We start from the raw sequence: 25994 nt of genomic DNA, 5'->3' as shown, positions 1-25994 counted from the left end.
CTAAGGAAATTGCCCTGCATTCCTTGGAGTGGTTCAGGCAATTAGTGTGTACCTGGCAGCTACGGAGTCTTTTCGGAAGTCAGACTCACTATTTGTACTCACAGATGGACCTCAAAGGGTTGGCTGCTTCTGCGACCATTTCCAGATGGAACAAACCGACGGTGATTCAGGGCTATTCAATTAAGGGTCAGGTTCCTCCTTTCCCTATTAAGGTGCACTCTACTCAGGCGATTAGTGCCTCCTGGGCCTGCCGTCATCAGGCGCCAGCGCTGCAGGTTTTCAAGGCAGCCACCTGGTCGTCTGTGCACACTTTCACAAAGTTTTATGAGGTGGATGTATTGGCATCTGCGGATGCTTCTTTTGGCCGCAAGGTTTGCTGCTGTTTAGAGGACCTGGTCCTCTTTGAGGGTGTATTGTTTTTTTAAGGTGGGCTCCAGTTGTTTATGGTTGAGCTCCATGTTACCTGTTTGGCTACGGTTTAGCCTTGGGAATTTTTTCTTGCTGTTCCCATCCTTCGTTTGACACTGCTTTGGGATGTCCCAACTTTCAAGAAGATAAGGAGCTGTGTCCGTCAATGAACGAAAGAGAAAATGGCATTTTTGACTTACCGTAAAATCCAGTTCATTGACGGACACAGCACCCACCCCTCTATGGAGTTGGTTTAGTTCTGACACTACTTGTAACAAAACTGAGTGCCTATAGCTGAGAGTGGGGGTATACCCCCTGGGACTTCCCCATAGGCCTAGTCAAGTTTTTTCTTGCCTAGTGTCCTACTCCTGTAAGGGGCAGTATAACCCAACGGTCAAGAAGATAAGGAGCTGTAGGCAGTCTCCAATTCTATTTTTTGTGGGTGTGTTAGGGCCCATTCACACTAGAAACTGCATGTGAATTGCACAGGAACGCTGTGTGGTTTCTGTGTGATTCACATGCAGTTCTATGCAGTGTGATTACAGCCCTATTCATTTTGAATAGGCTGAAAACACACAGCACCAAAAGTAGTACATGCACTACTTCTTGAAATGAACGGCAGCCGCATTGCATTGCATGGTAGTTTTATACCATGTGATTTAGTGCGGGCAAATACACTGTGTTTGCAACCTGCATTTGGGGTGTAGTTAACTTTTCACTGTCCTTTGCAGCAGATCGCAAGGGCAGTGCGATTAGCATGCGGTGCGGGAAGCCGCACAGGAACGGCCCATGGGTGTAGCCAAGTTTTTTTTTTTGTTCTGTCTAGTCCTACTCCTGCTGAAGATATAGCCCTATAGTCAGGATTAATGGAGTGCTGTGTCCGTCGATGAACTCCGAGAAATAGATTTTACGGTGACTACAAAAGTCCTATTTATTTATTTTTTCTTGCCATTAAAAGCCATTGCTTGGAGTTCATTGGAAGACACAAGTCCCATCCCTCTGTGTTACTGATCATGCTCTTCATTCTACTTGGCAACAAAACTGAAGTAATGAAGAATGCTGGGTGCAGGACGGGTTGTACTGGGCTGGCCTACAATTTGTTTGCATGTGTCCTTTTCTCCTGTAGGCAGCAAGCAGTAGGCGAGGTAAGCAAGCCTCTAAAAAGGTTAAATAGAAAATGATTGAAAGCCTCACATTTACCTGTTTTGGTTTCCTTTTTTAAATATTTTTATATTGCAGGAAAGCATAACTTAATTGAGTTGGAGCTTTTAGGGGCCACTTTTATTGAATTGAGGATTTTGAGGCGGTATTCTGACGGAAGCCCACAAACACAGTGTGGATCACAATTCCGTTACAGTAGGAATGTAGCCAACCCCCCCTCTTACTCGCTCCTGAAATGGTCTAGAGCCTCTGGAATATGTAGTGTGAATAGAGCCCTACACATGACTGCAACTAATGCACACTGCTCCATCCAAACACAAAGAAGTGAAGAGGAAAAGGATAGCTTACGGAGGACATTAAAGTCAGAAAAACAGTAAGAAACTGTTTCATAAAAATAGATTACAGGATCATAATGTATTGGATATGTATGGATTATTTTTGGAGAATAAGTCTATTGATTAGCGTCAAATTTAGGTCCACATTTTAGGCCTAAAGATTAGGTAAAGTGATTGTAAAGTGTTGTGTTTTTTTTACGTTTTTTTTAAATTAACAAACATGTTATACTTACCTGCTCTGTGCAGTTGGTTTTACACAGAGCAGCCCAGATCTTCCTCTTCTCAGGTCTCTCTTCGGTGCTCCTGGCCCATCCTCGGTACTCTTGACCCCTCCCCCCTGTTGAGTGCCCCTGTTCCGTTAAAAAACCATACCCGTGAGAAAACCATACCCTCGTCACTTCCGGTGCACCTAGGGAGGGTATGGATTTCTCACGGTACTTACACTTGCCGCGATTACATTAAAACAGCTCCTCTGCAACATAAATCATCTCCGCTCCTTCCCCTCTCACTTCCCTGCTCTCGGCTAATATATATATAAAAGCGCATCACGGAGCCTAGATCTCCGTCATTTCGAATTCATACACCCGCCGCCGCTTTTATATTTACTAGCCGACATCAAGGAGGTGACAGGGATAGGAGAGGAGATGATTGATGTTGCAGCCGAACTGTTTTTATGTAACCGCCGCAAGTATAACATTACACACAATACCGTGATTATTTCATTCCCTCCGAGCATGCGCTCTCCTCAACTTCTCTGCTGTTCAATGGTGTTTTCGGGGGTCTGAGCATGCGCACTGTTACGCTGCTCAACTGTTTCGGACAGGAAGTGACGAGGGTATGGAAATCTAACGAGGTATTAAATTCTAACGTTACACCCCCACAGCAAGCAGCTGTGGCTCCATTCAGACATGGAGCCGCGACCCAGCTATCCCCGCCCCCCCTCCGCATTGGCTCACTGAATTGGATTGACAGCAGTTGGGAACCAATGGTACCGTGCTGCCATCTTAGCCAATGAGGAGGGGGAGTCTTGGGCAGCCGAGACACTCCTGTAACATTGCTGGATCGAGATGGGGCTCAGGTAAGTATACCAAAAGGCTTTTTATCTTAATGCATAGAATGCATGGGTGTAAATATTCAGTTGATAGTAAATTGTGTTAGGGTCCAGTTATTAACATTGTTTTGTTTTGTTTTTTTTTGTTAAATACCTGTTTTGTACAGAACTGCTGCATTATCAGAGCCATTATCTTCTGTGTCCTGTCCATCTGGATTATCAGAGCCACCATCTTCTGTGTCCTGTCCATCTGGATTATCAGAGCCATCATCTTCTGTGTCCTGTCCATCTGGACAGGGAGAGGCCAAGTTAGAACGGAGTCCATCTTCTAGAAAGAGAAGTGCCAGTATTTCAAGTGAAAATGACCAGCCGCAACCTTGCATAAAAGCTTTGCTGTGTACCAGTTCAGAGGTAAACTGCAATTCTGTTCTCCCTATTTCTAGTGTCTTGCAAAAACACTATTCTATTTTTAAAATGTGTTATTTTTTTTCCCCCCTCAAAGCAGGGAGAGGAACACACAACCAACACCACAGGTAAATATACACAATACGTATGTATTTGAAATATTCTTTACAGGCAGAAATAATTTGTGTATCAATAAGACTGACTGCTGTCCGTGTTTTATGTTTAAGCATTTCTTTCTCATCCATTGAGGGATTAGGGATGTATTAAACCTGGTTATACTGCTGCCAGTGTAGGCCAGCCCTTGCAACCAGCACGCTTCAAATTTTGTTGCTAGTGTCTTTGGAGGTTTGACATTTTCTTTAGTTCTTGTCTGTATCACAGTTAGAGCTTGTATCTTTGATTTGCAGCTTCCTGGCATAGCCGTCCTCAGCCTGGTTTTTAGAGTGGCATATCCGGACACCGATGGACTGGACATTGCTGGGTTAACCTGGAAGTTACCCTTGGGCACTGGGTTTAATGTTAGATGCCAGACTCTGTTCTGGTAAAAGGTGGCGGGCAGTGTTCTGCCTTAAAGGATAAGTTCACCTTTCGTAGCATGTTAGACCCATATTCAGGGTGTAACATGTTACAGACGGACATGCCCCTCACCTTCCCGATCTGACAGTTAGCAGGAATCTTCTGCTAGCTATCACAATAAAAAAAAAAAAAAAAAACGTGGCTAAGTGGGGCTCCACCCGCCCCACCGCGTCACTCATTTACAGTGTTTTGTGAATGGAAAACTACAATGTTCGGCAGCCTTTCTCTCTTTATTCAGTTTATTCACTCTTCCTGGCAGATTTTATCTGCTAATCACTGGTGCAATGCTATACGATTCTAGGACAATATCCCCCTAGACAATATACCCCCTGTAACCCTAACCCTATGTCCAGGGGGATGTTTTCCGGGGGGATAGTGTCCTGGGGGATGTTGTCCCGGGGGGATTATGTCCAGGGGGATGTTTTCCGGGGGGATATTGCCCGGGGGATAATGTCTGGGGGATATTGTCCTGATACCATGCTATACAGGCTCCAAAAAAAAAAAAAAAAAACAATAATAAATACATTTTTTTTTACTTGCAATAAAATGTGCATTTATTACGTTTTTTCTAAAAAGCGAGCTTATCCTTTAATAAGGCACTTACTATTTTGGTATAGGACGCTCCCGTCTTTAGGAAACCAAACGTTAAGTGCCCTTTCTAGAGCTTTGATCTCTTGGGTAGGTCCTGACCTTAATCTAATTGTGGCTGTGACCTTAGTTTGCAAAATTATATTTTGACAGCTTTAAATCTCTTAAAACCCCACACTTGATTCCCTTGCACCTACAAAGGCACTCAGTCTGCCAAATCATCAGACAAGCTTTCCTCTGCATGAAGGTGTGCCCGCACCTTCCAGATTAGGGGCGGGGCATTTGTTAACCTTTTGCGGACTCCGCAAAACTTGCGTCTCGCATCTTGCTTGGTGCAGAAGGTGCTATATCCTATGGCTGCAAACTGGAGTTTCGCACTCTACCCCTCCTCAGTTTCTCTCCTCCAACCTTCCTGAAATGTTCACTATTTCCTGGTCCAACAGGGGGCATTTGCAATATTCTACATCCCAGAGTTCTGAATGTCCTCATTTGAGTAAAAAAAATAAATCAACATGGACTCTAACAAATCTGTTATTGCCTCTCTTCACCAGAGATACTTTCTGGCTTCTGTGGACATCAAGGATTCTTTCTAAGCTTGTCCCCCACCTTTCTAGTACATCAATCCCTAAGCTTTGCTTTGGGACTCCTGCACTACCAATTTGTGTCCCTGCCCTGACTGATTTACCAAATGATCCCTACAGCTAGAGTTGTTTTTGGATCTGTGTTATAGGTGGGGGCATCAGCTGTGGATTTACTTGCCTTCAGGTTCAACAGCAAACTGGAAAACAACGACGACAAAGTGAGGACACACCAACCTAGCACATTATCATAATACAATTTTTTTTTTATGAATATAACCAGTATTATGCATACAACGCAAGACAAGCACAAGCGTAATAAACATGCAAATAAAACCGCCTGTAGGGCCCAGAGTGTTCATCTGATGGCATGGGAAGACCTCAAAGCGTCCATAATGGCTTATTGTTTTGAGGGTCAAGCCCTCTTCTTCAGGGCTCTAAAGACCCACTTTTTGCCTCCAGCTCGGAATCCACCAATCCAAAATGTAAACTAATATTATTCAGTATCCTGTATTAAAGCTTCTTGAAAAACAATCTAAAGTGCACAAGCACATTAAAAATATGTTTGTCCCACCATGTACCAAAAAAAAGCAACTGGGGGTATTCGTTTTATCCTGGACCTTAATTGACCAGGTCTTTTCTCTTTTGTTTATCGACGGACACAGCGCTCCATAAATCCAAACTAGTGGGTTGTCTGCCTCCTCCAGAACAAAAAACACCTGGCTATGCCCATGGGCTGTCCTTGGTATATAACCCCTCTCTCTGCTCCAAGTAATCAGTTTTAATCTGTCTATTATGGAGTAAGGACCTAGGCTCCCGGCTGGGATCTCTGGTCCTAGCAATTTTTTCTCCTTTCTTACATCTTTTTGTGGACCTCATTTGTGAGCATCAAGGAGGTCCACATATTGTTTCTATCGGGAGTACCCAGAAAGGTGGACCAAGTTTGTTCTTTTCAGGTTTTTTATATCCTGGGTCTCCTTGTGCGGATTTAATTCCTGTAAGGGTGCAGGTTATGTCCAAATTACCTAAGGTTCCCCCATCCCTGTCCAGGGAATTGAATTACCTAGGTCTGATTCCAATTCGGACCAGGGTGGTCAAACTTCAGGAACCACAGGCCGTGATTCTCCGGCTGCTGTCACACAGATAGTTCTCTCTCCCGATTTGCACACAGGTTCGGAGTCTGGTGTTATCCACCTTCAAGACAGTTCTGTTTGCACAGCCCTACATGCAGCTCCTTTAGTAGGTCCTGCTCCACAGGAGGATAGCGAAGTTCGTGGCAAGATCATGGGTTCCTCTGGCAGACGCCACAGGCTTCCAAGGGCCACGGTAAGGCCGGTATCATCCTCTGCTCAGGCTTCTTCCGTAGCTCCTGTGAGGAATCAAGAGCGAGGATCTTCCAATCATCCTGGTGACCGTCAGAGAATGCCAGTTGTCCCAAGTGCTAATCTACCATCCTGCTTTACAGTCACTGGTTTTAATGGCTTATGTATTGAAAGCCAGGTACTGAGGGATAGAGGTTTGTCTGGATCAGTGATCCCTGCTATGGCGAAGGTAAGGAAGTCGTATTCCAGCAAGATATACCATTGTACGTTGAAAGCATACATTTCTTGGTGTGAGTCAGTTGGCGCTCAACCTCGATCCTTTTCTATGGCTTGGATCTTAACCTTTTTTCATCATACTCAAGGCCATCTTCTTGATCAGAAGTTGGCCTTGAGTACCAACAAGGGCCAGGTGTCTGCCTTGGCAATCTTTTTTCAGCGACCCCTAGCCACGCACTCTTTCGTTCGTACTTTCATTCAGGGGGTTCGACATGTGGCTCCACCTGCCATGGGATTTTAATTTAGTGCTTTTGGTTCTCCAGAAACCTCCATTTGAGAATATTGGGAGATTCCCTTGTCTACATTATCCTCGAAGGTGATCAGGTGGCTATTACCTCGGCCCGCAGGGTATCGGAATTGGCGGCATTATCTTGTCGCAGTCCCTATTTGGTGGTCCATAGGGATAAAGTGGTTCTCTGTCCCTGTCCATCATTCCTGCCCAAAGTTGTCTCTGACTGAAAAAAGTGTTCCTTCCTCCCATGTTAGACTGTGTTCTCTCAGCTGCAATAGTGCTTCACAGGCTTTTCAGAACTAGGCTTCTGTTTCTAAGACTTACAAGGCTGCCACCTAATCTATAGTTCATGCTTGTTAATTATATTTTTGCCAGGTGGATATTCAGGCCTTCTCTGATGTTAGTTTTGGGCATAAGGTTCTGAGTTTTGTTGAGCCTTTCTTGTCCTTTTATGTGGACCTGGTAACGTGTTTTCTGTGTTGCCCACTCCTCATCTGGACTGCTCTTGGACGTTCGATGATCAAAGACTAAAGATCCTGTACTGTACGACTAAGGAATTTGAATTGTTGACTTAAAAATAAAATCTAATTCTTGGAGTACTTCACAGGGCACAAGTCCTTCCCCTCTATTCTATATGATCCCCATAATACTTGCTACAAAAGTGAGGCTTGCTGGGAGTGGGAGGCGTCTCTGCAACCTTTCTTCTTTACCAGTCTCCAGTCACTTTGAGGTAGTTGCATATAGCCCTTGGTAATCACTTGCTGACCATCAAATGTACAAAAACAACTTGGCTGCAATTGGTATAACAATCTCATGCCTGCAGTGCCACAACCATGAGCTTGTTATCATTTTTTTTACAGCCAGTGGTCTGCTATTTAGCAAAAGTGATCTAGGAGGCTCTACAGCCTCTTGATCACTTTAACTTTAGTGAGAAGTGCCGGGCGAGGTTTTTCTGGTTTCAGGTCTGTCATTCCCTGGCTATAGCAGCCAGGAAGGCAGCTAATCCTTCCTTCCTCCATTCCTTCTAGTCCCCCTGCTTTCCTTTTAAAAACTGACCACACTAGGCTGAGGAGCACAATGTGGTAATTTCTCTAGCTATGCTGGGAATTCAGGCTGCTCTCGTGTAATGATCGTACTTGTCTTGACACGCCTCCCCTGCACAGCAATTCACTGGGAAGTTCAGTCCACTGTTGCTTCTCCTCCCCCTTGTTTTTGTGCAGCTGAGAACCTAATCACTTATAAAAAAGAGTGGAAAGGTATTTGTTTTTTTTTTTATTATAACAATACACAAATGTTTGCGTTTCGTTTCCATTTTAAACTGAATGGGTTGTTTTACGTGTGATTGTTTACAATCACTTTAACTGAACAAAATGAAGTTAAAAGCTGATTTGTTGCTATGCACAGCTGTTCCAGATTCGGTTTGCTGCAGTTTTAGTAAATCCCCCTCCCCTAGATCTTGATTTTGTTGGTAAGTCTAAAATCTATTTTTTCAGAGCTCATTAGCTGAAATTAAAATTTACATATGCAGATAAATTAGTTTAAAGCAGTTGTTCCCACAACCCTCCGGAAGACTGTTTGTTTATAGTGTAAAAAATATACATAAAACAGGAGCACAAATTAAAAAAAAAACAAATGTTTTAAAAGAACAATTATAGTTTCCGTTTAACAAGACCTGTTTTTGTGTTAATGCTGTAGGGTTATAGCGCTGTAAAGGTTTAAAGTTACCATCAACTTACTTGTGATGTTTTGTTTTAGCAGCCTTTGAAGAAAATGAGACCTGCATTATGCCTGCTGAGATCAAGACTGAAGAACCCCATCAGATCTCTATGGATATAGCCGTATCCTCCCCAGAGGGGGAAATGGTGCCGGAATGTTCTGTTGATAGTAGTACAAGTTTTTGCACAGTGGCAAATATAGAGAATCCTACATCTACCAGTTCTGATTCACCAAGTAGTGTTTTACCTTCATCATCATCTTCTAGAATACCTAAAAGGTGAATGTGGCGTATGTAATATTCACACTCCGCTGTCAGTAATATGTAGTATTTATTAGGAAGTTTGTGACTGAAAAGACAGAATGATGTGTATTTTGTGCTAAGATGTTTATAGGTATTTTTGGCATTATTAACTGTTTTAAACTGGGCACTTTTACTGCCTTCCAGCCCAGGCCAATTGTCAGCTTTCAGCGCTGTCGCACTTTGATTGACAACTGCCCGGTCATGCAACGCTGTACCCAAATTAACATTTTTATTGTTTTTACACAAATAGAGCTTTCTTTTGGTGATATTTAATCACCACTGGGTTTTTTATTTTTTTGCTAAACAAAATGGGGAAACATTTTTTCGTAAATAAGTAATTTTTCTGCTGCATGGATGGGCGCTGATAGGCTGCATGGATGGGCGCTGATAGGCTGCATGGATGGGCGCTGATAGGCTGCATGGATGGGCGCTGATAGGCTGCATGGATGGACGCTGATAGGCTGCATGGATGGGCGCTGATAGGCTGCAGGGATGGGCGCTGATAGGCTGCAGGGATGGGCGCTGATAGGCTGCAGGGATGGGCGCTGATAGGCTGCAGGGATGGGCGCTGATAGGCTGCAGGGATGGGCGCTGATAGGCTGCAGGGATGGGCGCTGATAGGCTGCAGGGATGGGCGCTGATAGGCTGCAGGGATGGGCGCTGATAGGCTGCAGGGATGGGCGCTGATAGGCTGCAGGGATGGGCGCTGATAGGCTGCAGGGATGGGCGCTGATAGGCTGCAGGGATGGGCGCTGATAGGCTGCAGGGATGGGCGCTGATAGGCTGCAGGGATGGGCGCTGATAGGCTGCAGGGATGGGCGCTGATAGGCTGCAGGGATGGGCGCTGATAGGCTGCAGGGATGGGCGCTGATAGGCTGCAGGGATGGGCTGCACTCATGGGCGCTGATGGGCTGCACTCATGGGCGCTGATGGGCTGCACTCATGGGCGCTGATGGGCTGCACTCATGGGCGCTGATGGGCTGCACTCATGGGCGCTGATGGGCTGCACTCATGGGCGCTGATGGGCTGCACTCATGGGCGCTGATGGGCTGCACTCATGGGCGCTGATGGGCTGCACTGATGGGCGCTGATGGGCTGCACTGATGGGCGCTGATGGGCTGCACTGATGGGCGCTGATGGGCTGCACTGATGGGCGCTGATGGGCTGCACTGATGGGCGCTGATGGGCTGCACTGATGGGCGCTGATGGGCTGCACTGATGGGCGCTGATGGGCTGCACTGATGGGCGCTGATGGGCGCTGATGGGCTGCACGGATGGGCGCTGATGGGCTGCACGGATGGGCGCTGATGGGCTGCACGGATGGGCGCTGATGGGCTGCACGGATGGGCGCTGATGGGCTGCACGGATGGGCGCTGATGGGCTGCACGGATGGGCGCTGATGGGCTGCACGGATGGGCGCTGATGGGCTGCACGGATGGGCGCTGATGGGCTGCACGGATGGGCGCTGATGGGCTGCACGGATGGGCGCTGATGGGCTGCACGGATGGGCGCTGATGGGCTGCACGGATGGGCGCTGTTGGGCTGCACGGATGGGCGCTGTTGGGCTGCACGGATGGGCGCTGATGGGCTGCACTGATGGGCGCTGATGGGCTGCACTGATGGGCTGCACTGATGGGCGCTGATGGGCTGCACTGATGGGCGCTGATGGGCTGCACGGATGGGCGCTGATGGGCTGCACGGATGGGCGCTGATGGGCTGCACGGATGGGCGCTGATGGGCTGCACGGATGGGCGCTGATGGGCTGCACGGATGGGCGCTGATGGGCTGCACGGATGGGCGCTGATGGGCTGCACGGATGGGCGCTGTTGGTCTGCACGGATGGGCGCTGATGGGCTGCACGGATGGGCGCTGTTGGTCTGCACGGATGGGCGCTGATAGGCTGCAGGGATGGGCGCTGATAGGCTGCAGGGATGGGCGCTGATAGGCTGCAGGGATGGGCGCTGATAGGCTGCAGGGATGGGCGCTGATAGGCTGCAGGGATGGGCGCTGATAGGCTGCAGGGATGGGCGCTGATAGGCTGCAGGGATGGGCGCTGATAGGCTGCAGGGATGGGCGCTGATAGGCTGCAGGGATGGGCGCTGATAGGCTGCAGGGATGGGCGCTGATAGGCTGCAGGGATGGGCGCTGATAGGCTGCAGGGATGGGCGCTGATAGGCTGCAGGGATGGGCGCTGATAGGCTGCAGGGATGGGCGCTGATAGGCTGCAGGGATGGGCGCTGATAGGCTGCAGGGATGGGCGCTGATAGGCTGCAGGGATGGGCGCTGATAGGCTGCAGGGATGGGCGCTGATAGGCTGCAGGGATGGGCGCTGATAGGCTGCAGGGATGGGCGCTGATGGGCTGCAGGGATGGGCGCTGATGGGCTGCACTCATGGGCGCTGATGGGCTGCACTCATGGGCGCTGATGGGCTGCACTCATGGGCGCTGATGGGCTGCACTCATGGGCGCTGATGGGCTGCACTCATGGGCGCTGATGGGCTGCACTCATGGGCGCTGATGGGCTGCACTCATGGGCGCTGATGGGCTGCACTCATGGGCGCTGATGGGCTGCACTCATGGGCGCTGATGGGCTGCACTGATGGGCGCTGATGGGCTGCACTGATGGGCGCTGATGGGCTGCACTGATGGGCGCTGATGGGCTGCACTGATGGGCGCTGATGGGCTTCACTGATGGGCGCTGATGGGCTGCACTGATGGGCGCTGATGGGCTGCACTGATGGGCGCTGATGGGCTTCACTGATGGGCGCTGATGGGCTTCACTGATGGGCGCTGATGGGCTGCACGGATGGGCGCTGATGGGCTGCACGGATGGGCGCTGATGGGCTGCACGGATGGGCGCTGATGGGCTGCACGGATGGGCGCTGATGGGCTGCACGGATGGGCGCTGTTGGGCTGCACGGATGGGCGCTGTTGGGCTGCACGGATGGGCGCTGTTGGGCTGCACGGATGGGCGCTGATGGGCTGCACTGATGGGCTGCACTGATGGGCGCTGATGGGCTGCACTGATGGGCGCTGATGGGCTGCACTGATGGGCGCTGATGGGCTGCACTGATGGGCGCTGATGGGCTGCACGGATGGGCGCTGATGGGCTGCACGGATGGGCGCTGATGGGCTGCACGGATGGGCGCTGATGGGCTGCACGGATGGGCGCTGATGGGCTGCACGGATGGGCGCTGATGGGCTGCACGGATGGGCGCTGATGGGCTGCACGGATGGGCGCTGATGGGCTGCACGGATGGGCGCTGTTGGTCTGCACGGATGGGCGCTGATGGGCTGCACGGATGGGCGCTGCTGGTCTGCACGGATGGGCGCTGTTGGTCTGCACGGATGGGCGCTGTTGGTCTGCACGGATGGGCGCTGTTGGTCTGCACGGATGGGCGCTGTTGGTCTGCACGGATGGGCGCTGTTGGTCTGCACGGATGGGCGCTGTTGGTCTGCACGGATGGGCGCTGTTGGTCTGCACGGATGGGCGCTGTTGGTCTGCACGGATGGGCGCTGTTGGTCTGCACGGATGGGCGCTGTTGGTCTGCACGGATGGGCGCTGTTGGTCTGCACGGATGGGCGCTGTTGGTCTGCACGGATGGGCGCTGTTGGGCTGCACGGATGGGCGCTGTTGGGCTGCACGGATGGGCGCTGTTGGGCTGCACGGATGGGCGCTGTTGGGCTGCACGGATGGGCGCTGTTGGGCTGCACGGATGGGCGCTGTTGGGCTGCACGGATGGGCGCTGTTGGGCTGCACGGATGGGCGCTGTTGGGCTGCACGGATGGGCGCTGTTGGGCTGCACGGATGGGCGCTGTTGGGCTGCACGGATGGGCGCTGTTGGGCTGCACGGATGGGCGCTGTTGGGCTGCACGGATGGGCGCTGTTGGGCTGCACGGATGGGCGCTGTTGGGCTGCACGGATGGGCGCTGTTGGGCTGCACGGATGGGCGCTGTTGGGCTGCACGGATGGGCGCTGTTGGGCTGCACGGATGGGCGCTGTTGGGCTGCACGGATGGGCGCTGTTAGGCTGCACGGATGGGCGCTGTTAGGCTGCACTGACTGTCATCACTGATGGGCACAAATTGGCAATACTGCTGGGGCTGCTGTTAATGATCAGTGCTCTGATTACCTGTATAGGTCTTCCCTGTGAGGAAATGCCACTAATCGGCTCTCCTTTCCTCACACTCAGTGTGTCAGTGTGAGGCGAGGAGAGCCTATTACCGGCACTTCCAGTACTACCTATAATCAGCTGTAATTGTACACAGCTGATCACATGGGGAAAGAGCCGCGAGAGCGGTGAGACTGGGGCAACGTCATATGATGTTGTCCTAGAACAGGTGTATCCTGCCCGCCGACGTTTGACTATATGGCAGGCGGGAGGTGGTTAAAAAAAAAAAATCCGCAAAAATAAAGATGAACTTTAGAATTTAGATTTAACTGCTTCTTAGTTTTCTAGGGGTAAATCAGGGGTGTCCAAACTTTCTAAACAATGGTCCAGTTTACTGTCCTTCAAATTTATGGGGGCTGGACTGTGGCCAGGGAGAGTAACAAATACCCCAGCATCATGGACAATGTTTCAGGCTTGGTGGTTGGTGGAAGTAATAAGGTTGCATAGTGGCTGTGATTAGTAGGAGCAGGAAGAATAGTGCCCCATCTTTGGTTTTAGTGAGAGGAATAGTGCCCCACTGTTGGTGTCAGTGACAGTATTGGTGCCTCATTTTTGGTATCAGTGGGAGAAACTGTGCCCCAGGGGTGCCTAAAGCCAAGCAAAGGGTTGCAGTTTGGCAGAGGAACAGGCTGTATTACTTACTCTGTTACTTGCTCCTTGGGCAGCTTGCATGCCTCTCACCCAAGGCTGTGAGTTGTGAGCAGGCCCTCACTGTCCTCGTATGCAATACTGGATTGCTGATCCAAGTGAGACCACAATAGCCCGAGCACTGAAAGGAAGAGGCATTGAGGGACTACTCCCTCAGAGTAGTGTAAAGCTTCGTACACACTATGAGAATATCGGACCAATCATTTTTTTTTTTTTTTTTTGCATGCTAATCTCGTATCGAAAAATGAAGTTACTGAACTTAAAAAAATTCTCATACAACAGAATACAACTTTGGAAGTGATGTAATTTCTTGTATTTTAATGTATTCCTTCAATTCCAAACATGCGTGGTCTTGCTTTTCTGATTGTTTTCGGACAAATACTGAACTGATTATACGAAAATCGTACCTTCTTTTATTATGCAAGAATTTTTTTGTGTTTGTCCCTTTGGAAAAATTCCGATAGATTGTCATGATCAGCTCTCGAAAGCTGTGTACTAACAAACATATTATCGTACGATCGCTTTGAAAGTGGTATTTTTCATCTGATCCTATGTACTAGGCATTAGGCTTGCCATAGTGAGAAATAAGATACACCCTTGTTTTAACCCTCAAACTTATCTTAAGCATTTATTCCTTGTAATGTAGGGGTTAGTACTCAAGGGAATTTTTTTAAAAGCGAAAACCTCTGAAGTTCGGTTTTAAAATGCTTTCAAAACTAAATCAGAAACATTGGACAGATTAAATGATTAAATGTATTGGTCAGTAGCTTTGACTATAGCTATTATTTTACATATTGATTTATTGTTCCTGTTTCCTCAGGCCCGGAAAAAAACCTCTTGGCTTTTTATCTTTGGTCTGCAAAGAAAAGCAATCTAAAAAAACAAAAGCGATCAGTAACAAAAATTCATCAAAACCAAAGTCTAAAAAGGCCAGGGTCCAGGAGCCAGAGGAGCACAGTCCTACTAGGATCCATCAAAATGCCCTGAGCAATGAAGTGCCTTGTCAGTCTTCATCTTCTGCTGTAACACCAACTCCAGAAAATACGGAGACCACCCCCTGTACTAGTCAAGTAAGTTGATAAGATTTTGTCCACCAGAACATTAAAGTGTATATAAACAATTAGCTTCTCTTATTTGCTCCTTTTGGTTTGGTAAAAGTGGTTGTAAACCCTTACATATACCCAGTGAAGGGACTATCCCCAGGTGATACACAGATATGAAATGAATCCTCCTACATAAGTTATCTATCTGCAGTCTTCTCTTCTCTACATCCATTCATAGTGCTGAAGTTATAAGCTTGTCCAAGAGTTTAGAAAAAAGGGGGCAGAGTGCTAAAATTACCCACTGCAGAGCTAAGTGAGGAGAGCTCTGAGAGATGATTGGAGGGAAGGGACACACCCCCTTCACACAGGAACAGAGCTGAGGCTGGAGGTCCTTTCCCTGTCACCTTTTTTTATCTTGGTGTCAGGAAAACTTTTCAGAAGTTATTCATGCTGATAGCAAAGGAATGAAACAGCAGACAGAAATTATACTTAGTTCTCTTAATTAAGACAAGTACACTAGAGGGATATGCTTTGTTCATATTTCATGTCTGATGCTTACAACCATTTTAAAAATATCACTAAAAAGGAATTTGCTATATCTGTTTGCGAAGTGCAAAAATCTCTTGATCCTGCAAGCAATCCAGGGCTATCCTGTGTACTCTGCAGTGTTATACCATGTAGTCTTTTCAGCCTTGCCCAGGTTACCTCTTCATATTATGGAGATGAGGGGAGAGGAAGTCCCTCTGTTGTCCTATGCTAAAATAATAATGCTGCTGTAGACTCCCCCTCCCGCTGCTTTCTGTGGGTCTGCTGGGTCCCGAGCATCAACCAGCACGTCCGCTGGCTGGTTGGAGTCCCAAACAAAGCCAGATTCAGCTTTCATAGGGTCTCCGATGTAGTAACGTCACAACCTCACTTCTAGTTTACTTGCCTGCTAACGGTGTCGATTTTATAAAACTGTCAGTATTCAAAAATGCCAATTTTGCAGTGCAGTGTAGGGGCCTGGGGTCTTTTAGAATCCAATAAGATGGTCCATAAAGAGTACCTGTTACTGCCTATTACTGTCCCAAGGCTTGTGACAGCAATAAAAGTGATCAGATTTAAAAACAGTGCTAAAAATAAAAAAATGTAATAAAATAAATAGAAAAAAAAATAAAACATTTTAAAGCGCCCCCCAACGCTTTCACACGGAAATAAACCCATATGTAAGTCGCACCCGCAAATGAAAACGGTGTTCCAACCACACGTGAGGTATCGCCCCGATCGCAAGAGCAATAATTCTGGAAAAAGACCTCCTCTGTAACTCTAAACCGGTAACCGTTAAAATTTTTTAAAGCATCGTCTATAGAGATTTCTAAGTACTGTAATTTGTCCCCATTCCACGAGTGTGCGCAATTTTAAACTGTAACTTGATAAGTATCTATTTACTTGGCGTGACATCATCTTTTACAATATACAAAAAAATTGGGCTAACTTTACTGTTCAGTTTTTTAAATGCAGTTAAATATATTTTTTCTAAAAAAAAAAAAAAAAGCCTGCTGTGCAAATATGTGACAAAAAATATTGCAACAACTGGCATTTTATATAAAGGTAAAAAGTATGGGATTTGTTTTTTGTTTTTTTTTTGTTTATCATACTTCCCTAACTGGATGCAGCATCTGTCCCCCGCTTGCTCTTACACTGAGAACTGAGCAATCAAACACCGCAGATCGCTCGGTTCTCAGAGCTTCGTGAGCAGAGAGCTGGTGTCTGTCAATCACCGCTGTCTGCTCTGCTCTCTCCCCAGCGCTCACCTGGAGCACTGGGCTGTGGTAGGGGCACGGGCAGCCGCTCCAACTCTCATCGTGTCATTGAGAGGCTGAGCCGGGTGGGGGTCGATGCATGTGGGCACATCCCAGCTACATTGTCACGATCTTGCCTGAGCCTGGATCTGCTCTTTGACGTCAGCCGACAGCTGGATTCAGCCCGTTTGCAGAATACGGGTCACAGGAGTGCAGAACTAACTGCACTGCTGTGATCCACAGGAGAAGTACAGCCAAAAGAGCTTTGGCTGTACTTCTCCATTAAAGTGGAACTGATGTGATCCTCCATGAGGCAAAGCAACAAGTTTACTTTAAAGTCAGTCCCCAAGGCATAGTCAGGGAGAGAGAGTCTTGTGATCCCAATACCTGGAAATAATGGGTAGTTCTCTCTGCTCTCAGCAGTCAACAGTGCTTCAGGGAAGCAAAGAAACATAAAGTAAATTCAGGGGAGCGCCACACAAGTGAACGTGTTACCTTGTCCTGCATGGAAAAGCACACACCTCTTTTAAATCTTTAGACTGCGAAGACCCTTAGATGTGTATTGCGTAGCATAGAACAAGTATGTGCCAAGTAGAAAGCACATCTGTGCATATGTAATAGTGAATTTAAATTTGAAAAAGTTAAGCTATGTATTTAAGTAAATCAGTTTTTGTTTTTACTTTTAAGGTTTCTGAGAATCTGGACACCATAACTCAGGAGTCCCCCAAATCACAGGAGCTTGCCACAGAAGAAGATGCTGCTACAGTGTCCGAGTACTTTTTCAGTGATATTTTCATGGAAGTTGATGAATAATGGAGCTAATAAATGTTTCCTCAATTTTTTTTTTTTTTTACTATTGCATACAATGCCACCATTTCATTATTTTTATTTTTGTATGTACAGTATAGCTTTATGTGCCTTGTTACTAATGTACATTTTACATAGAAAAAACAATGCATTAATTCTAGATGAAACATGAAACTCTTTTATAACTTTTGTGTATAGTCCAAGAATGTGAAAAAGTTATATTTATTTATTTAAAGTTAAATTATTGGCTCCTTTTTGAGCTGTAGGTTTCTATATGTTGCTGTGCAATGGATCGCAGAACACAAGTACTATGGATTTCTACGGAGTCAACCTGGATATTGTAAAGTGATTTCAGTTTTGTTTTACAGTAACTTGCCTGTGGTATCTCTTGTAGAGTTTTCCTAAAAATATATATATCATTTTTTTTTTTTTTTTTTCTATGTGTACCCGACTGCCCTCACCTTGGGCTGCAAAAGGGGGCGCTGGTTAGGTATTTTAAACACATGCTAAGCACTTCCCGCTCACCAGGCCCTGGTTTTTCCAGCAGCCTTTATACCCTGCATTCTCACTAGGACTTTGTTTGTTAACTGATGGAGCGCTGTCTATCCACAGAGTTTAGGAGTTCTACTTTGGGGATACTACCTAGCCCTAGTCGTCTTCAGTTGATTATGTTCAGCAGAATGTGGAATAATTAATACTTGTAACTAGTATACCTTATCTGTTTGAATTAGATAAATAGTCAGTTGGCCAAGCCGTATGATAGTCTATCCAAAGTTCTCTGTAGATGGCAATAGGCAGTCCCATATACACAACATTTCACTGTAGTTTTGCTTTTGTAATTAACATAAACCTGTTTACTAAGCTGCAGAACCCCTTTTAAAAACTCTAGTTTCCTGGCTGTTATGATAAACCTTGTTCACTCCCAATGAATAAGTATGCAGATTGGGGAAGAATTAAAGAAGTCCTTATAAGCATGCTTTTTTGGTCCGTGGTTTAAAATAAATAAATCAAGAGGCTCTGCATGACAACCAGGAAGCCAGTGTTTTCAAAAGGAAAATGAGAAGGAAAAATTAAAGAGCACAAACTGGCAGTTTAATTTTAGCACTTATGGACGTATAAAGCATTTTACTAGCAAGGCTGACAGCCTTCAGATGCTGGAGGTGATTTATTAACATCTGAATAGGTATAATTATTGTTTCTCTTTTGTCCTCCGACAGTCACCGCCTCCTCTAAGTCATCACTATTGGGTATTGTCTTCCGCTCCGCAGGAGTAGCTACTCCTGCGGAGCAGAAGTCAATACCCAATAGTGATGACTTAGAGGAGGCGGCGACTGTCGGAGGACTCAGAGAAAGGAATTTTACAGGTAAGATTTTACAAAAATTCCGTTTTCTCTTACGTCCTCCCGACAGTCGCCGCCTCCTCTAAGTCATCACTATTGGGTATTGACTTCCGCTCCGCAGGAGTAGCTACTCCTGCGGAGCGGAAGACAATACCCAATAGTGATGACTTAGAGGAGGCGGCGACTGTCGGAGGACTCAGAGAAAGGAATTTTACAAAAATTCCGTTTTTAACTATTAAGCTACCAGATTGCATACAACAGTATAGTGAACTATGACTGGATTTTATTCTTGCCAGTTCTGAAATCCTATAACATAAGGATTGTTGCTGGAACTTGAATGTCACCTGTGCTATAATTTTAACCACAAGACTTAACAGTTAAGGCTGAACTCCCACCTTACCTTCAGTTTTGCACAGTGTGCATTAGAAGCTGCAGAAAGTCAGAACCTACCTCATTTCCTGGCTGGAGGACACCCCAAATTGTCTAGCTCTCTTCTGGCCAACCCCTTTCATTAATTGGATTTCAGTGCTTTCAAATTTTTTGCACTCAGTATTATCTAAGTCTATATCTCGGGCAGTCTGTGTGCAAGTGCAGTTTCCCTGGAGCTCCCAGACTGGCATTTTGATATCCTCCTCAGAGGCAGCCTACTGCTTACATCTGGACTGAGAGTTCTTGTGAGGAGTGATGGTGCAGGTGCTATGTTTGCCCCTTCTTCCAGCCTTGATATGCCTGTATTGTATGGAGACGTACAGAATGAAAACAAAAAAGTTTTATTCAAAATGTAATTGCCACGTTAATGAGGGGGGAAAAAGGAGGAACCAGAGAAGGCAAAATATAAGCTAATTAAACTTCAAATATGTGGAAACATGTATTGGAGAGTTTGCACTAAATTGCCCAGCCAAATGGGTTTGATGAGGTTTCGTGATGAGGAGTAGAAAAAGGTGACAAGTATATGCTAACCCCAGAAACGAGCATTGTGAATCTCTTTTGTAGGATAGTTCTGCCATGTGTCCATTCTGCCTATACAGAGAGAGAATATTGGTAGAATTCCCAATGGAGCTTGAAGGTAGGAATTCTTACCTCACTGTCTTGGCACTGACAGAATAGGCTTGTACAGGAAATGTTCAGGGTTAAAACTGAATACTGAAGGGGTTCACTGAATACAGATATGCTTCAACAGGTTTGTCAATTCCACAGTGCATCATCTTTCCCCTCCTTAAAATTATTTTATTTTTATTTTGCAGTTTGACTTTGGAAAGGTCTTTGTGTTTTTTTAATATATAGAATTATGTAAGTTTGGAAGTAATTGACACAAATTTGAAAAGAACTTGTCTATGATCATTGGTGTTGACCAAAGAAATAACAGGAGGACTCTTTTCACATTTAAGAGTCTTATAATTTTTCCATCTCTATAAAACGTATACATCCACGTTGTTTTAGGTTTTCCCTACACACACATCTGGTCAATTCATGCCCCGTTCACACGCGTCGATAGTTGGTCTTGAATTTTCGGCCAACGTCCGATCGGCCCATTTTTGCCTTGTTAGTATGATGCTTTCGACGACCGACTCCGACTTTTTGGCGGGACAAAATCTGGTGTGCAGGCTATAAAATTTTTGTTGGCCATCAACACAACGGCCGATTTTCTGTCAGTCAGTACAGATTTCGGCAGACAAAAATCTGATGAGCAAGACTGGGCATGCTCAGAGAAGAAAAAACACATGGAAAGTAAACCAGCACATGACATCACTTTTGAAGTTGATTTTTGTTGGCTGAGAAAATTTGTGTGCAGTCTAGGCTTCAGCATCAGACACCCAGTGTCTGATGCTGAAGATTTGTTAGGCAGCAACATCTCTTCAGTAATCGGAAGATCAGTGGCTGGAAAGGTAAATATTGTCGTATTTTCAGTGGCACTTTAGGTTTGAATTCAGGCCATAGTCACTTTAAATAGTAAAACCATGCTTTGGAATAGATGTAATGCATCCACTTTCAAAAACATGTCTGTAGTGGCATCTCCCATGGTTCCATCACCACAGAAGTGACATTATGGTGGAGATTTACTAAAACTGGTGCAGCTGTGCATAGTAACCTAACCAATCATCTTCCAGGTTTTAGCCATTGTTCGCATTGGGCCCAATTTGACATGTCAAATCAGAGCCAATTGCCGGCAATGGCACTGTTCCGAATCAGTGCGACGCCACCTTTACGACGCAGCACCAATTCCCAAAAGTATTTTCTGCACTACTTTTGGCGAATTTGGGGGGCGATTGCAATAGACATCTGTGCAGGAACCCGCACAGATGTCTGTCAAATCACCCCTGAAGTCGGATTGAAAATGCCAGTTTGAAATCATGTGATTTTAAACCCACCTTAGTGTGAACCTAGACTAATTGTCAAAGCTTAAATGAACAAGCTAAAGTTAGAAATGGATTGGTTACTATGCACAGCTGCAATAGATTCTGTGTGCACCAGTTTTAGTAAATCTCCCCCACAGGGTTCATCAATCAATCTATCTCTGAAAGCTGCCTGAGGGAACTAAAGTATTCTAGGATGTCTTGCTATATAGTTGCTGCATTAGCATAGTACTTTTCTGGCAGATTGTATTGACAAGGATCAGCTTGACAAAGTTGTGTTCTTGGTAAACTTCCCTTTGTAGGGATTTTCTACTCGTCCCCAAAGGTCTCGTCTGACAGCTAAAGTGGCTCTTCAATATAGGTGAAAATGTTTACATAATATTAATACTGCAGCTGTCAAACTACCAATTTCCCTAACGTGATCAGCAAAATAACATCCAGACAACCAATCAAGACACGTTCATGCCATTGGAATGTAAAAAGGAGATGGGTTGCTATGGTCAAATACAATTCTTTAATATCTCTTTATACTGGGGGTCCAATTGTGCATTTAAGGTTTAGTAAAATTGTGAACTTAAATGTTTGCTTAAAAATTCACCTTCAGTTGTGTAGTACTTGTTCGTCTCCTTTTTGATCATAATTTATTTAAAATCGTGCTTTTAACCTTGTATTTCTTGGAGTAAATGTATTCCTTTTGAAATCTAATTACTGCAAAAAAATCAAACGGGAAATGACGCAACTGCAATTGGTTTCATTAAAAATGTGATTATTTCTGTCTGTAATTTAGGCTGTTTCTTTGATGCTGAACCATTGAACTGCATTTTTTTTTTAATATATATATGTAACTATGTATATAATGTACAGTGTTCAAAAAAAATAAATTATTTTATAATTTTCTGGTCATAATTTTGTTTTTGTACAGATGGTTTGTGCCTGTAGAAGTTATATTCTCGCCAACTGCTTCTTGTCTGAACTACAATCTAATTCTACAGCATAGTGAATTCAATCAGTGTATGTACTGAACTGAGCATTTGGATCTTTTTTTTATGTTGCTTTATTGCTATTTATAAGGAAACAGCTGGTCAGCTTACATTTTGTTAGCTTTCTGCCTGGTGCTGTATCATTTATATTTAGGACTACATTTGTATTGTGAAGATGTGTGAATTGAAAGGGTTTCATTTGCTTTAGAACCCATTTATAAAAGCGGAGACGGAAAGCTGTACCCATAGAATAGAGGTGAATTATTTATCACTCTTGGCTGCAAAACATCTAAGACTGTGGGTCAGAATCAAATTTTAGATAGCTGTAAAAGGGTTGCTTGAGATATGAGGTTACAAATCTGTGTAACTATAAAATGAAATGCGTTAGTCACATTGGTGCACATAGCAATAATAAATAGATATATAAATTAAACAATCTAGAAAATACATAAAGTGCAATTGATAGTGCTTAGTTTCCAAACACTATATAAATTGTAATATCAATAAAGTGCAAACAATAGTGCTGAGTTTCCAAACACTATATAAATTACGGTGATTCGCCAAAAGTTATATTTCCTTTTTAAAAGTGAAGTCCTCGACTTTATATTAGGATCCTCCACCCTTATTCCAGTGATCAGGGGTGCTCTTCAGTGACAACACCTATGTGTGTGTACTAACAAATAAGAGTGGAGGATATTAATATAAAATTTGAGGACTTGTACATTGGAGCACCTTTTCATAGAAGCTTTGAATTTGATATACAATATATATAATTTAATTATTTAACCATTTTATGGATATTTACCTCTGTGATTATCTTTACCTTTGAGTACTTTTTTCACTTCTATAAATCCCAGGAGCACAGTACTTTTCTATTCACAAATCCGTGTAGATATACACATATTAACCAGTGCACTATTTTCAGTTGACATTTTCATAATAAAAGCAAATGAATTGGGCAGTCATACTGCAGAACAGATGATACCTTTGCTTTAGGCTCCGTTTCCACTGTTGCGACTTGCTTTGCGACTTGACACATGTCAAAAGTCATTCATTTCCATTCGGCCCGTTCTAACTGCCGCGACTTGAAAAGTAGTTCTTGCACTACTTTTGGGCCGACTTCAGTGCGACTTCCTTCTATAATGAGGGACAAGTCGCACTGAAAGCCGCAAACAACTTGCACTACGAAGTCGCACTACGAAGTCGCGCTAGAAGTAGCACGACTTCGTAGCCGCAATAGTGGAAACGAAGGCTTATGGTATGGAAAAGAGAAAAACTACTGTAAGTAAATCTTACCTGGAAAGGCCATTGTGCAAGTGTTTTGGTGCTTCAAAACAAGCGCCTAATGCAGTAAATGATGTAACTCCATGCGCCACAATGTAATAAATGTATGTAATATAATACCATACATGTAATAAAAACCCATGCACTTTTTTTGGTGGGGGGGATTAAAGTGATTTTAAACGATCACCTTGTAAAACAACCAATTCAGTTTAAAAAAATGGAAGGCAAAACATTTTTTTTTATAGATATGAAAGTAATCACATTCCCAACAGCGCACTGAGCTTGCCAGTGAAAGGCTGTGGGGGGATTGTCAGGGCAAGTCTGATCATTGGAGGAGAGCACACTGAGTTCCCAGCATAGCTAGAGAACTGATCACAGTATGCTCTCCTGCTTAGTGTGGTCAGTTTTTAATAGGAAAGCAGAGGGGAGTGGCATGAACACCAGGGATTTCACACAAAGCAAGCAATACAAAAAGAACAGGAGACTTTCTCATACAAGTACATGGTACAGCAGGCAAATTTCAGGGATATAGAGTCTTGGGGTAACAATGCTTTAAAGTATCTTTTCTTCAAGGGTGTGTTCACACCAACACCATGCAGTAAAATGCATGGTGAGATGCCTAGGGACGCTGTTCATTTTGCGCACCACAATGCATTATGTGTTATTGTGTCATTAAGGAGTATGGAAGGAAAGCAAAGGCTAATGCTGTCCTTCATTTGGAACAAACTCCCTTTAGTTGCCAGAGCTATTTTTGTGGTTATGTATTTTTTTATTTTTTTTGGTCCGTATGTTAACCACTTGACTGGAAGATTTACCCCATTCATGACCACACCATTTTTTGCCTTTTGCCACCGAGTTACTTTAACTGACAATTGCACAGTCATGCAACACCATACAAATGAAGATTATATAATTTTTTTTCCCCACAAGTAATAGCTTTCTTTTGGTGGTACTGTAAAAAAAAAAAAAAAAAGAAGAGTGGGCACACCAACTCTGAGGTTTGGCTCTGAGGAAGAGGGGATCTCCCCTAGAAACACGTCAGCCATCTGGAAGGTCCTCCGACTGGCTGGAAACCATCTCTGTGACTTGGTTGCTTTGTGTTTTCTGTGGACCCTGATTTCCTTTTTACTTACTATTAAACACTGGGTAATGCACAAGGCAGGCTGGTGTGCCCTCTCTTTTTTGTTTTACAGTGTTTCCATTAGCTTCCCCTCCCCAACCCTTAGAGGTCAGCCAGGTCTGTCATTTTATTGGAACTATTAAGGACCTGTGATTTATACAACCACCACCATTACATCACACTTGAGTGCAGGAGATTGTTGTTTTTTTTTTTTTCTTCTTTTGGTGGTATTTTTAAAAGGCAGACAATTTAGGGAAAAAAAAAAAAAAGATATAGATATATATTTTTGCTTTAAAACATATCCCGTTCTAAAAAAAAAAAAGAATCATAGCTCCTAATAACATTTGGCCAAAATTTATTTTTCTACAGGTATTTGGTAAAAAATAAATCCCAAAAAGCATATATTGATTGGTTTTGCGTGAAGGTTATAGCATCTGCAAACTATGGGATATATACTGGAATTTTTTTTTATACTAGTGATAGCGGTGATCAGCGACTTAAAGAGGAAGTAAACCGTGCACAAAAAAATGAGAAAAAAAACCTGTAAGACAAAGGCATAATGAGCTAGTATGCACCGCATACGTCCAAGAGTCTTTTGAAAGCAACTATACTTCCCGCAGAAACCACCTCTTGTGGTAGAGAATTCCACAATCTTTTCGCCCTAACAGTAAAGAATCCCCTGCGTTGTCTGAGGTTAAAACGCTTCTCCTCTAATAGCATTGTATGCCCTCTAGTCCTCATGCAATCCTTTCAACTGAATAGCTTTTTTTCTATGCTGAGATCACCATTGAGGTATTTATAAATTGCTATCATGTCCCCTCTCAGGCGTCTCTTCTCCAGGGAGAATAAATCAAGCGATTGCAGACACTCCTCATAATTAAGGTCCTCCAATCCTCTAATTAGTTTAGTTGCCCTTCTCTGGACTCTCTCCAGCTCCAACACATCCCTCCTGAGGACCGGCAACCAGAACTGGACAGAATACTCCAGATGTGGTCGAACCAGAGTTTTATAAAGTGGTAGGATTATAGTTTTATCTCTGGAATACATCCCTTTCTTTATGCATGCTAACATTCTACCAGCTTTGGCAGCTGCTGCTTGAGATTGCATGCTATTGCTTAGTCTATCATCTACCAAGACTCCCAGATCTTTCTCCATTTTTGATTCCCCCAAGGGTTCCCCTCCTAACGTGTATTGTGCTTTTATGTTTTTAGTCCCCAAGTGCAAAACCTTATACTTCTCCACATTAAACCTCATTTGCCATGTCGTTGCCCACTCTGTTATTTTGTCCAGGTCATTCTGTAGGATATCTGCTTCATGCTGTGTAGTTATTGCCCTGCCCAATTTTGTGTCATCTGCAAAAACTGATATAGAACTACTGATACCATCCTCAATGCTGTTTATGAATATAATATAATTATGAAATACTTACCTTAGAACGAAGCCCCCGCAGTGCCACCCGCACAGCTACAGGATGGCCATCCTGGTTCGCATCCTCCGGCCATCTAAATCTGCCACCGT

At 44.8% G+C, this 25994-nt stretch overlaps 1 protein-coding gene across 1 annotated transcript in view; it reads left to right on the top strand.

The window, feature by feature from the left end:
• The window catches only part of BDP1 (BDP1 general transcription factor IIIB subunit), a 219527-nt gene extending 202098 nt beyond the window's left edge, over positions 1-17429 (top strand). The window contains exons 40-44 of the mRNA XM_082243266.1: positions 3123-3366; positions 3458-3488; positions 8688-8925; positions 14588-14837; positions 17279-17429. Of these exons, the coding sequence (XP_082099392.1) occupies positions 3123-3366; positions 3458-3488; positions 8688-8925; positions 14588-14837; positions 17279-17404 (889 nt within the window). The 3' untranslated portion in view covers positions 17405-17429. The remainder of the gene's footprint in view (positions 1-3122; positions 3367-3457; positions 3489-8687; positions 8926-14587; positions 14838-17278) is intronic.
• The last annotated feature ends 8565 nt before the right edge of the window (positions 17430-25994 follow it).

This window comes from Pelophylax lessonae (assembly GCF_965119305.1).
Source record: "Pelophylax lessonae genome assembly, chromosome: 1".
NCBI lineage: Eukaryota > Metazoa > Chordata > Amphibia > Anura > Ranidae > Pelophylax > Pelophylax lessonae.
Note: the sequence above shows the minus strand (reverse complement) of the source record. Positions and strands in the feature narration are given on the sequence as shown.